This window comes from Calidris pugnax, unplaced genomic scaffold (assembly GCF_001431845.1).
Source record: "Calidris pugnax isolate Ruff unplaced genomic scaffold, ASM143184v1 scaffold42, whole genome shotgun sequence".
Classification (NCBI taxonomy): Eukaryota; Metazoa; Chordata; class Aves; order Charadriiformes; family Scolopacidae; genus Calidris; species Calidris pugnax.
Window position 1 is genome coordinate 11,579,586 of NW_015090920.1, and position 12,271 is coordinate 11,591,856.

General features: G+C 40.4%; 2 protein-coding genes across 4 annotated transcripts in view; both read right to left on the reverse strand.

Moving 5' to 3' along the window:
• Positions 1-2,139: 2,139 nt before the first annotated feature.
• Positions 2,140-7,603, reverse strand: SLC25A31 (solute carrier family 25 (mitochondrial carrier; adenine nucleotide translocator), member 31). Its single transcript, XM_014949818.1, is given in 5 exon segments — positions 2,140-2,340; positions 4,054-4,179; positions 4,434-4,468; positions 4,471-4,567; positions 7,541-7,603. Coding segments are annotated over 5 exon segments (522 nt in total).
• Positions 7,604-9,546: 1,943 nt separating this feature from the next.
• The window catches only part of INTU (inturned planar cell polarity protein), a 51,396-nt gene continuing 48,671 nt past the window's right edge, over positions 9,547-12,271 (reverse strand). For 2 of the 3 annotated variants that reach the window (XM_014950004.1, XM_014950003.1), the window contains exon 16: positions 9,547-10,386. In XM_014950004.1, the coding sequence (XP_014805490.1) occupies positions 10,275-10,386 (112 nt within the window). In that variant the 3' untranslated portion in view covers positions 9,547-10,274. The remainder of the gene's footprint in view (positions 10,387-12,271) is intronic. The other variant, XM_014950005.1, reaches the window with a different exon arrangement.

Sequence of the window (12,271 nt, forward strand, 5' to 3'; positions counted from 1 at the left end):
GAGCTGTGACAGGGACCGGCGGCAGAGGCACCGTAAGTAGGTGTTTGTTCGTTTATTTGCTTCTAAAAATGACGTCAGGCTGACGCAGCGTGTGCCGGGACGGGGGCAGGGCGCTCCCGCAGCCCGCCAGCAGCCGCCGCTGGCCCCTCGGTTGTGACCGGCCGGGAGCCTCCCGGGACAGACACGGTCCAAAGCGTCCGGAGCAGCCGCTGCCGGGCGGAGCGACGCGCCGCACAACCACTGTTCGTTAATTACCACACGCAATTAACCGCCCCGCTTGCTTTGCGGGTATCGGGACGGGAAAGCAGGTCCCTGCCCCAGCCGTAGCCGGGAGGCACCTCCCCGCTCCAGCCGCCCTCACAGAACCGGTTCTGGGCCACTCGGGGTGTCGCCCTTCCGCCGCCCCGCCCGGGGCTCCGCCCCTTCTGGGCCGGGGACATCCCGCCGAGGCTGCCGGGCACCACCCCTGAGCCAGGGCCCCGAGGTGTTGCACAACCTGACAGTGGGGGACAGCCCCCACCGCAGCAGGGTGTCTCCTCCCACATCCCTGGGCTGCCGGTGTTTCTGGCAGCGGGGAGCGGGCAGCAGGCGGGTGTAGCCGTTCCTGATGCCCACAAGAAACTGCCAACAGACCTTCTTTTGGCTTTGTCAGGAATGAGGCGGAGGTGAGGCAGTGAGCGGGATAAGCCAGACTCCTGCAGGTACCTCCTAAAAGCCCTGTGTGTGTGGTTCAGCCCGGCGCTGCTGGCCCGCTCTCCTGGTACCAACAACACGCCCAAGCTCAGAGGAGACACAAACATGCCCGGGCATGTCCCCCCCAGTGCCCGCTGGCACTGCCGCCATCTTGGGACTGCTGTTGTCCGACTCTTTCCAGTTCTTGGCCTGTGGATCACACCTGATTTTCAGCAGCTGAGAAAATATTTATCGTAGAATGGTTTGGGTTGGAAGGGACCTTAAAGATCATCAAGTTCCAACCCCCTGCCATGGGCAGGGACACCTCCCACCAGAGCAGGTTGCTCAAGGCCCCATCCAGCCTGGCCTTGAACACCTCCAGGGATGGGGCAGCCACAGCTTCTCTGGGCAACCTGTTCCTGTGTCTCACCATCCTCACAGTAAAGAATTCCTTCCTGAGATCCAACATAAATCTCCCTCTTCCAGTCTGAAGCCATGACCCCTCAGCCCATCACTGCAGTGCTGTTTGTACCAGCTCAAGGAGCTGAGGGTTTTGTGTGGAACTTAACGGTTGTGGAGAAACGTTAGCAATGCTGCTAGCCTTAATTTCTTTGAAACCAAACATTTAAATAAAGGCCTCCTAACCTCTTCCTTGAATCCCTCAGTTAGCAGTATTCCACAAGGCTTGGTTTTTTTTTTCCCCTTTCCCTATTGAAAATTACTACCTCAGAAATAAGAGTTTCCTCACTTATACACGCTGTAAGCTTTATCCTCGATACTGAGAAGAATCCTCACCCATTTTAAATTTCCTCAAAAAATAATGTATTAAGTGTTCTAAGTGTCAAGGTGCTTGGGTCTCCACGTTTTTGGGCTATGTTTTGGCTTAAAATACTCCCAGCCAGACTGTTGTCTTCCCAATGCTATTTGAGGGATGGGACAGAGAGTAGAGTGAGTTGCTGTATTTCTTAATGCCAATTAGGAAAAAAACAAGTGTCAACTCCTTTGTTGTCTTGACTTGTGCTTTGAAATACCACGAAAACACATCAACAGCTAGAAAGCTGCTTTTCCTTTTACTGTGGTTGGCATAGAAGCTGTAGCAGGCTGATAACGTACACTGGGCTCTGCTGACGGGCTTGGGAAGCTGCTCTTACTGAAATATATTCAGGAACGTGCTGTAATTTAAAAGTCAAGATATGCAGCATTTAGTATGAATAAAACAGGAACTTGGGGAATTTTAAACAAGAGGCAAGTATTTTCTTGGATTCATTTCTTGAATGAAATGTAAATGGTACTTTTTAATTCCCTGAAAACGAATTATTTCATTCAGTACATACTTAGTCACAGAAACATCCAAATAATTTCTTAAAAGTATTGTTTGTATAACAGTTAACCTAAAAATAGGCTATGCACACAATGAGAGTTCTATCATTAACACTGTTCAAACAAAATCGGTGTTCACTCACTATTTTAATCAGATCCTGAACTCTCTGAAACATTGAGATCAAAAATGTCCTTAATTTTGCCATAAAGAACTAGCACTAAGGCTCCTCTTCTTCGACGGCAGATGTTGGAGAATGCTCCATGGAAGAAAGCATTAAGCCCCTCTTGCTCATACATTTTCATAAAGCAGCCAACGGCTCCTCTATATTGACATTCAGTCTCCCCTCTCTGCCCATGAAATAATACACGAGACATTGCACAAACATCACTGCACTGCAAAAGTTGTTTTTTCTTTAGTAAAGAACACCAAGGAACTTTTCCCTAATGTTTCACTTACTGTGAAGAAGTGATCTTTCAACTAATAAATATTTAGCTGATGTAATGCTCTGTTAACTTGTTCCAATAGCTAAATTTAGAAAGGCTGTGATCCTTCTTCTGATGCTTCTTTTAAGCTTTACTGGGCAAGTAGAAGGCTTAGGAATTAAATGAGGTCACTCCAGTCCTAAGGGTGCTCTGAATTTTTTCAATGCTATTAAAACTTCCACAGCTCTTTTTTTTTTTTTCCTCAGTACCACTGGAATATTTTTATACCAAGTAGATTTCAGCTCATTAGTGATCAACACAGTCCTCTAAAAAACGTTCGAAGTCTTGACTAGCACAAGAATGTAAAGACATAGGAAGGCTAAGAAGGAGCACAGTCCAATTTTCATCTAGCCCACCTTCTTTCTGAGTGTTAACTTGCTTGACAAATGAAAACAAAGCAAAAGGAAGGACTCATTGGTTAGAGACCCCAGTAGCGTGTTCACTAAAACTTGCTTCAAGTGGTTACAGGTGAAGGAAACGAAGGATGACAATCAGCAAATGTTCATGTGCACGTGTGCTACCATTTCTGTACAACTCAGAGCTCAGGTACTCAACTCTCCCATCAGCTTTTTGCCAGTGCAGCACGGCTGAAAATCATGCCAGCTGCTTGCAGGTTTGAAAATGTCAACAGTGGAGTAGATACAGCCCAGAGGAACGTTCAGAATCTGAAGACAGTGAAATCATATTTAGTCTGAAAGGAAGAAGTCAGTAGCGTTAATGGTGTTTTCCCACTGCGAGCTCCAGGGATTTCTGTTATTTAGGACAGGTTCTCTGAGGTATGCAGGCATTCCCTAAGAATCTAAGTATCCTCTGGGATTTTTTTAAAGCACCCAAGCAAGTTCTATGCCAACATTTATTCTGATTTTCTTTTGACTTTCTGGAATACCAAGAGAAAAGGATACTCTTGAAATAAAACATAGAGACGCTTCGTTGGAACTAACAGCTCCTTTCTGTTGTTGTCAGCTGGCAAAACTTCCTCAGGGACGCAGGGAGCAAGGTCCTGATTTTTCAGGAGCGTTTTTGTGGCTTTTTATTTTGTGTTTGTGGATGATCTTCATAGCAAGAATTTATATTATTACGTGTGCTTCAAATGCTACCAAACTACCTAGTAAAATTACCTAATAGCTAACACCAAGATCCAACATTAATTGCTAATTATACACTATCATACCTGTCACATGCTGAGAAATAATTCTCGGCTTGTACTGAGCTTTGAAGATTACTGATTCTACCTCACACCTCAAGAACAGCTCTGTACCACAGAGGCTATTTTTCTTCCTGCATTAGCAGGGCTAATAAAGGGTGTGAGTCTACCCACAAACCTGTCTTACTCCAAATATCTGGCTTCTGAGTAGGAAAAAGAAAAAAGATTCTGTTTTTCTACTAAAATCTCTCACCAAGATGTGAACTTTTACCAGGCTCCCACAATGCTATTATTTCATATTTCTTCTTGTCTTTCTGAAGGTGTTTCCACTTTCTTTTTTCCCCCGAATAGAGGCTTGCCTGCTTCAATTAGCACATCAAACTTCAAAAATCTACTAAGTCATTTTCAGAAAAGAACTGCAAGCTAGACCATACCTGCATCATCATGCCTCTCCTGACATTGTCAGAAGGGTAAGACAGCATTCCTGAGAACGTAGTCCCAACTTGAGCAACAAAAAAGCAAAGAATGAATGGAGTTTGCTTTGGATTTGGAAATAATCCCTGCAAAACAAAACACAAATGGAGGCCTCTAAAAATTCTGTAAAATGTATGTCAAATGCAGCAGAGAGCAAGTATAATGATTATTTCTGTAGTTAATCCTACTGTAAAATTACTTTGCTCTTCAGTAATATACTCTATTGAGCACAAAGAACTGTAAAGACAAAAGCTGTAACTAACACTCTCATTAGTTCACAATAAATATTTAAAATATCATGATTAGGATTTAAACATGCATTTTTGTCTGTAAAAATTACCTTAATGGTGTCGTAACATCCAAAAGAGGAGGCTCAGTGTAGATTCCCTGTTCTGAAACAACAAATCCCTGGTACAGGCCAGGAAGTCCGTCAGTCTTTGCAATTTGAATAATACAGTCACCAAGCCCATGAAACTGTTACTCAGCAGCACCTAATAGAAAATAAATTCAGGAACATTGTTATGCTTTAGAGAAGCCCTTCTCTTTATTACAAACTATTCTGCATGACGGAAACATTTAACATTATCAAAATTATATGAAAAACATAGTAGATCATGGTTTCGTTGAGAATCCTGCTAAGCAACAACTAATGCATGTCACCATATTGTCTTCCCCGTTTCCTGTCCTGCACAAAACATGTAAGAAAGCATCCAAAGACCCTGAGCGTCAACCATGAATATGCTGCTTTGTTAAATACTGTTATTTCTGAAGAAATTAATCTCGAGTGCTATTCATGGAATGTTTCTAAAATTTGAGTCACAAGCTCATACACATGTAAGCCATCTGGAAACACTTCTAGGAGACGGAAAGGAGATTTGAAGAACTATAAACACTGCATTATTTGTATCATGCACATTTTACTTTTTCCACTTTAAGAAAAGAAAGAAAACAGCAACCTTAAACTCTTTACGTACAAAATGACTTTAATTAAAAAAGGACTGCTTAAGAATTTGCATGCAATACAAAGAGATTAATCAAACTTTAATGACTGACAGCATTCTTCCTGATCAGCACCACCAGAAAAGCCTGTGGCAAGGAAAGTCTCTGGCACTGCAGTAAAAAACTGTCAGCAAGAGAAAGCACAGAACATTGGATTTTTGTTTAAATTATCAAAACCTAACCAAAGAAATCCTAAAACAGATAACCTAAGGCAGACACAAATAAAGCAGATTTTCCAGCTATTTCCACATGAAACAAATTAGATATGAAGAACTTATGTTCCATTCTACTGATATGAATTAATTTTATGTAATTTGTCAAATGCCAATATCAACATTGCACATTCCAAGGCCAAGATTTCTTATAATTAATTCCATGGGTGTAGACTTCTGTGTCTTTCAAGAATCCATCCAAGTTAAGGGACTTTTCCCAAGTACACAGAATTGCAAGCTAAGGCAGCATAGCCCAAATGTTTAATTGCCTTCTTGAGCTGTAACCTGAACCTGTTTCTTTTCCAGTGCATTGTACAAAACTAAGGTCTTAAAATGCTTTAACTATTCATAAGTATGTTTCTAGCTTTACATATAGCAAGAAATCAGTTTTCAGTGTGAAGTATTACTTATCTACAGCAGTAATATGCACTTCCCTGTCTGTAAGGTCTTTCTGGCACTTACATGCTAATGATTATCAAGAAAATAGTGTGAAAAAAATTAAAATGAGAGACTCCTGCTTGAGAGGCACAGCCCAAGAACCTCACACATTAAAAGAAAAGCAGCTGTAATTTCACGTGGGTGAAATTATGAACATAAAGCGTTTTGAGACTAAAGTATGGGTTAATGCAGTCTTAAGTGTGAGAACATAATTGACCCAGAAACATAGGTTTCCAAGCCCGAGATTTTTAAAATCCATTGTAATATTTGCATTAGTTAACTCCAAAATAATTACATGCTGAACAAAACTTTGAAAATTCTGACTGAACTTACAAGCAGTGATTTACATGCACTTCACAAAGTTATTAATCATTAAAGATCAAACACCAGATTTCATTACCTTCAACAATAAGCTACAGAGTAAGCTGTGCTCACTGTTCCTCTTGTTATAAAATAAGCTCATTACAAAATCTTCTCAATATGCCACCACTAATGGCCAACCATGCTGAGAGAAAGAATTGCATAGCTCTTGGCTGGATCTAGTTTGTTTATTAAACAGAACTAATATGGAAGACATCATTTACCTGTTTTCCTTTATCCACTTCAGACATGAAAATCTTTGCATTTGTCCTTCGAAGCAAAGTTTAGAGCCTGCACTGGGAAATACCGTATAATATTTGCCAAATTGCCATGCCAAAAGCTGAAAAATCACACAGAAAAAGGAACAGAGCTTTAAAATAACATTTCCAAAGTTTATACTACATCGAATATATAATATAATATTCCTTCTATTGTTTCTACTCTGGTATGAGCTGTAACAAAGGCCAAATATGTTCCTTTTGCAGGTCCTTTATTTTTCAAGCATTTGGTATTGAAAATCTGGATTTCTCCTGACACTTACCGACAGATGTATGCATTCGGTGTTAGCACAAGAAAATCTAAACCTGCAAGTGAAGCATCAGTAAAGCTGAGAAACGGGTAAGATTTTCAACTTCCTTATTTCATACGTTTCTGAGATAAGGGATGCATATGTAACATGCAGTCTGGAACCTGCAGAAGAGAAGAATATTTCACAGGACTGTATAGAGATTGTTTCCCTGCAGTTCCCTGCCTAGGCGTTTTCCCTGCCATAGGGGGTGCTGGCGCTCCATGTGAAAGCAGTGATACCTTTTTACAGGTACCAGAAACTTGGTACTGCTTTTGTCATGATATTCCTCTTCTAAATGAAAGAAAGGGTCCCGTTGATAAATGCCCAATAAGCTAAATGGAGCTGAGGGGGGGTAGTGCAGGAGCAAATCTCATGTGGATCATGCTCTTCATTCAGACTTCTTAATTTTCTTGTGTTACCATGGTCGAAGGCAAAGACTCCTTAAGACAGAAAGCTCAAAATTGGTTTTTTGTTTCCTATTTGGTCCTGCTTTCCTATACATTAACATGAGGATGACAAATAAATGCTGCTTTTGTAAAATTATCACAAATAAAACGTTACGGGTATTTTATGCTGTCAACAAATACCATTGAGCATGACTTCACTCCTATGAAATAACCAAAAAAAATCCTGTGGGGACATACCCAGCAGCCACCCCCTCCTCCCCACCGCCTCTGCCGCTGCCCGTGCTCCTCTGAACGCCCACGGTGGAGGCTCCATCGTTCCTAAAAAGCTTTTGTTTTTACAAGGTGTGGGACAGTGAGGGGAAGGCACAGGGACAAGGGGGCAGCCCAGGGTCCCTGTCTAGCTCCTTGGGGACAGGCACGAAGCAGTCCAGTGTGCCCAGAGCTGCTCGGAAGAGGCCGGCACCTGCAGCAACAGCTTCACCCTCTCGAGGGGCTCCACCGCCCTCTTGAAGATGGTGGCCACCATGCCGCCAGCCAGCAGGCCCTCCCCAAAGGAGACAGGGGGGCACAGAAGCCCCTTGCCCAGCAGGGCTGACGTGGCACACAGCACCACTCCGGCCACCTCCTCCCTCTCCTGAAAAACACACACCTGGAGGGCACCAAACTGGCTACTTTTTTCCTCAGAAGTCAATGGTCTGGGGGTACCCAGGAGCTGAGCCACCTCTGTCCCCGACCGTTACTGGCTGTGAGGGGCAGCTGGGCCCAGAAATGGCGCCATTTTCTTGATGCCTTCCAGATACCTCCAGAACCTTCCAGGAGCTGGTCAGCTGGGGGAACCCGTCCCTCTCTCCTGAGCAGGAGCTAGAAAAAAAGCCCGGGTAACAAGGGCTACCTGTTGGTCATATGGAGTTATGAGTTAATAAACATTACATATGGCAACTAAATGAATTTTAGTCATATCATTTATACCCATTCTGTTGCAGGGCAGAAATACAAATTCCTTCTAGATTTCTGATAGCTTTTTTTTTTTAATTTCTTTCCATCCCTTACATCTCCTGACCTTATGATTAATGAGGGCATGAAACACTGTATTTGTTCAGTCAAAGTGTTTTAACTCTTTGCTAGCTTTTCTGTATCTATTCCTTTTAACATCAATTCTATATGCTCATTCACAGCTACAGTCTTCCTGAAAGTTACAAAGCTACAAGACTTGTATCAAAGATACCTAATAAAAATCTGCCTTCTGTAGGAAATGAAATCCTATCATCCTTTGAGGCTCTTTATAAACATACTCTTAAAAATCTGCGAAATACAGTCTCTGCTCAGTTGACAATAAAAATCCCCTTAAGTGTCATATCAACACTATTAATGCAGATTTTGGAACGTTTTGTTGCAGAACTACACTGCTTGGAGCATAAAAGATGTACCGTCCTCGCATACCTGTAATTCTGTTTAAGATACAGTTTCTTGTGAAGGAGTAAGCCAATCTAACAGCTTATCCATTACAAAGAAATCTCATATTGAAACCCCACATATTTTAGACTTCTAAAAGGTGACGTTCAGATGTCATCCACACTGTTACATACTTTTATTTTTCAGAGTAAATCTCACACCACTTCATTTACAGATGGGGAACAAATCTAAAGCACTATCAATATAACTCAGTTTTTGCGTGTCTCAAACCGAAACACTATTTCCCATCTTCTAGGAACCATAAATTCTGGAGAAGGCTGATTAACAAAATCTTCCATCATGTGCTTAAACTTCAGGCCTAAAACTTCTACTGCTTGGAATTAAAGCAACTCAATTAAAGCATTGAGTGATTCAAGACAAGTTGTGAATCACTCTGTGAAAGTGAGCAGTTACAGGCATTTGATTGACTATTTTAGAACTACTCTAAACAATGTAATTTACTAGTGAAAACAAGATCTAAAGTTTTGATCATGGCAACCTATGGAACCGAATTTACTTTCCTGAATACTTAAACTTTTTGATCCCATTGTTTAAAGTGCAACTTTAGTCATGCATGTTATGAAAAGCACTCATGAAAAGCAAATAGAAACAGGAGAAATTAAAAAACACACCGTTGACGTGGAACATGATGAAATGCTGTGCAGATGACCAGACCTAAACATGCTGGCTGTGGGTAAAAAGAGCCCCAGGAATCTTACATTTTAAACTAAACTTTAGTAAAAAAAGCTGCAGGAGCAGCTGGTTTATAGATTACAAACATTTTAACAGTTTGTAGGAAAGTTGAATTTTGTAGAAGAATTCTGTCTTGCAAACATCTTGCCTTCTCTTGCCTTATATGGATGTAACAACATTTTTGTGTAATATCCATCTGTAAATTGTAGAAGACTTAGCTAAACAATTTTTTTTTTAAATAAACAAAAGAGAAAATATGTTAAGTAAATAAACAGAATAACACTTTACTGGTCTTTGACAAATATACATTTTTTATTATGAAATTATGAATGTAATATAAAATTAGCTGGGTCCATGCATAGGTCTTAAAACCATCACCCCTCTTTCCCCCCAGTCTTCTTCTGTGCCTTCAAAATTGCATTTTAACAAATATAAGTATTATTTATAGTTAAAACTCATTAAGTCAAGTAAAATATCAACCATACTACAGTGCTCAAGTGTGCAGGGACCATACTTGCAAAAATGATAAACCATTAGTTTTGTGTAACTAAGTGCCATGAACTGGCTAAAAGATTTTTTTCTGTTCTGATTAATAGAATATTACTGAAAACATGCACTATTTTTCCTGCCCTTAGAAGTACAAAATTTTAATTAATTGGAAGACTTAACTTTCCCCCCCTCCATCACCAATTGCCAGATATTCAGAGAGTACATTAAGGATATCAGCTTATCATTTTACATTGCATATTATACACTAAACAGTAAATGTACAAATTATGTGATGTTTTCATATCATAAAGTATAATTTGACAGTACATAAAAATAGGAACTTTGTTTCTCTGAAATCTTAAGTATTCAAATGATGAGGTCATTAGAGAATAATCACTGAAGTTTTACCTGGGTCATTACAACAAGGTAGATTTATTTTTTAGAAAGTATTTCAAAGATAGGCCATGGGTGAGCACCATAACTGAGTTCATTTCTCTTTCTATTGAAGTACTTTAAAGAGATGACACCACCCCGCAGGGTGGCTGAATGTCCAGGAAGCCCATCTATGTAGTTAAGCCGAAGGACAGCTTAAAGGCCAGTTCAACAGCAGCTTCTGTGACTGAGTCATGGAAACAGACATAACACTCCTGAGGTTTTGGATGTAGTATGAGTCTCCTGGAACAAAAAGAAAGAAAAAAAAAAAAAAAAGAAAATTATCATAGGTGTTAATCAACTGTTTGATATGTTCTGGTTGTACTCTGAGGTTTCAGTAAAATACTAAAAACTGTGGTGTAAGCTAGCAAATTTCTGTGGCTCCCCTGTATTATTTTACTTCTTTCAATACCATAGATTTTTAAATCAAGTTATTCTCTGCTCAGTTTTCTCAAGACTGTATATGGAAAAAATCCTTCAGGTTTTCAGGCTCTATTTGCATGGTACTGGTGTGTTTTGCAGTCATCCAAGTTTCCAGGCTACAAGCTGCAATCGAGGTACTTGGGAGCAAGCCCCAGTATTGACATAATTACTACTTTTTAAACTTAATACATCTGGGTAGGTACATTCCCACAGCTCAATCTAATAAGCTCTTTTAGGGAAAGAGCTGAAATAGGAAAGCTGTTAAAACCTGGCATAACTGTGTGCAGCATTATAGCATAGCATACAGTTCTGCAAATACTAATGCAAATACTACCCTGATTCAATGTGTTTTTTGAGAAGGCAGAGACTGAAAAAATGTTTTTTAAAAGATACCAACAGCAGCGTAAACATTTTAAAACGTTTAAACTAAACGTTTAAACTGCTGTTTGTGTGGGAAACATTCATGGTGGGAAACAACTGTTTTTCTTTTTTTCTCTTTAAACATCTGACTTGGAAGGCAAACAGGTTGAACAAAAGCTCTATTAGAGAATTTTTACATTCGTATTCCTGGGCAATAGAATTACCTGTGGACGACGCTTCCTCTCATTGTATCACAAAAAAGGTTCTTATGCCATATTCAGAAATGTATTTTGCTGTTTTCTGGCTTTCCTATCTGCGCAATAGTTGAACTAGTCGATAACTATAACTTAATGAATTAATCAAGCACAGTCATTTATCTTTGTTTCGCCTCCTGCCTATACTGAATTTATTTTTCTTATGGTGAAAGCATAGTTTGCATTTAACCTACTATTTATCTAGTAGGAATACCAAATACAGAAGATGAATGTAGAAAAGAAGGAAACATCCTGTCGACTGACTGCTCCTAATATGACTGTCTGCTTATTGCAGCTGAAATGCAGAGAGCACGAAATATAGTGGATAGAGAAAGAATAGCATGTGAGAAGCAGTGGTTACAGAATGGGGCTTACTGGCTTAAAAAATTACAAGATTTGATATGTTCTGAATTGTGAAGAAATGACACATACTATTTTCTCCTAACCCCTAATTTTAATGACTTCACAAAATGTATTATTCTTAATATTTAACGCCTGGGGCAGTATGCTGTTCTGTCATGCAAATAAGACCTAGCTACGTAGCAACAACTATAGGCATCCTTAAGGAAATTACTAAAATTAAGTTTAAATAATAACACAAATCACAATCTATTTGCTATGATAATGGCAGAACCTTGAAAGCAAACCAAGGAAAGAAAACTCCCCTTTAAAAAATATCTCAAATAGAGTTGTAGGTTGATTTGATCTTCCCAATATGAAAAAAAACCAACCCAACCAGCCCTCAGCTACAGTCCTTCACCTTACTTCCTTGTAGCACTGAACCAGCACTATGAGCAGAGGCAAGACAAGGGGGATGGAGAGGGCAGAACGAGTGTGAGGAGCACAAAGAAAGTGCCAGAAAGGGTACTGTGAGTATGGTTACAGCACTTGAGGCAGCACTGCAAGGGGTGCCAGCTCTGTGGCACGGTGCTCACCTGAGTTAACACGCCTGGGTTTTACAGCGGGTGGAACATCACACCAATGCAGCCTCCCAGATCCCAAAACTCCCTCAAGTCACTCAGCTCAAGTATTTCTGTGATGTGCTACAGTTAAATTTATTGTTAAAGAGTACAGCGGCATACTCAAAATAG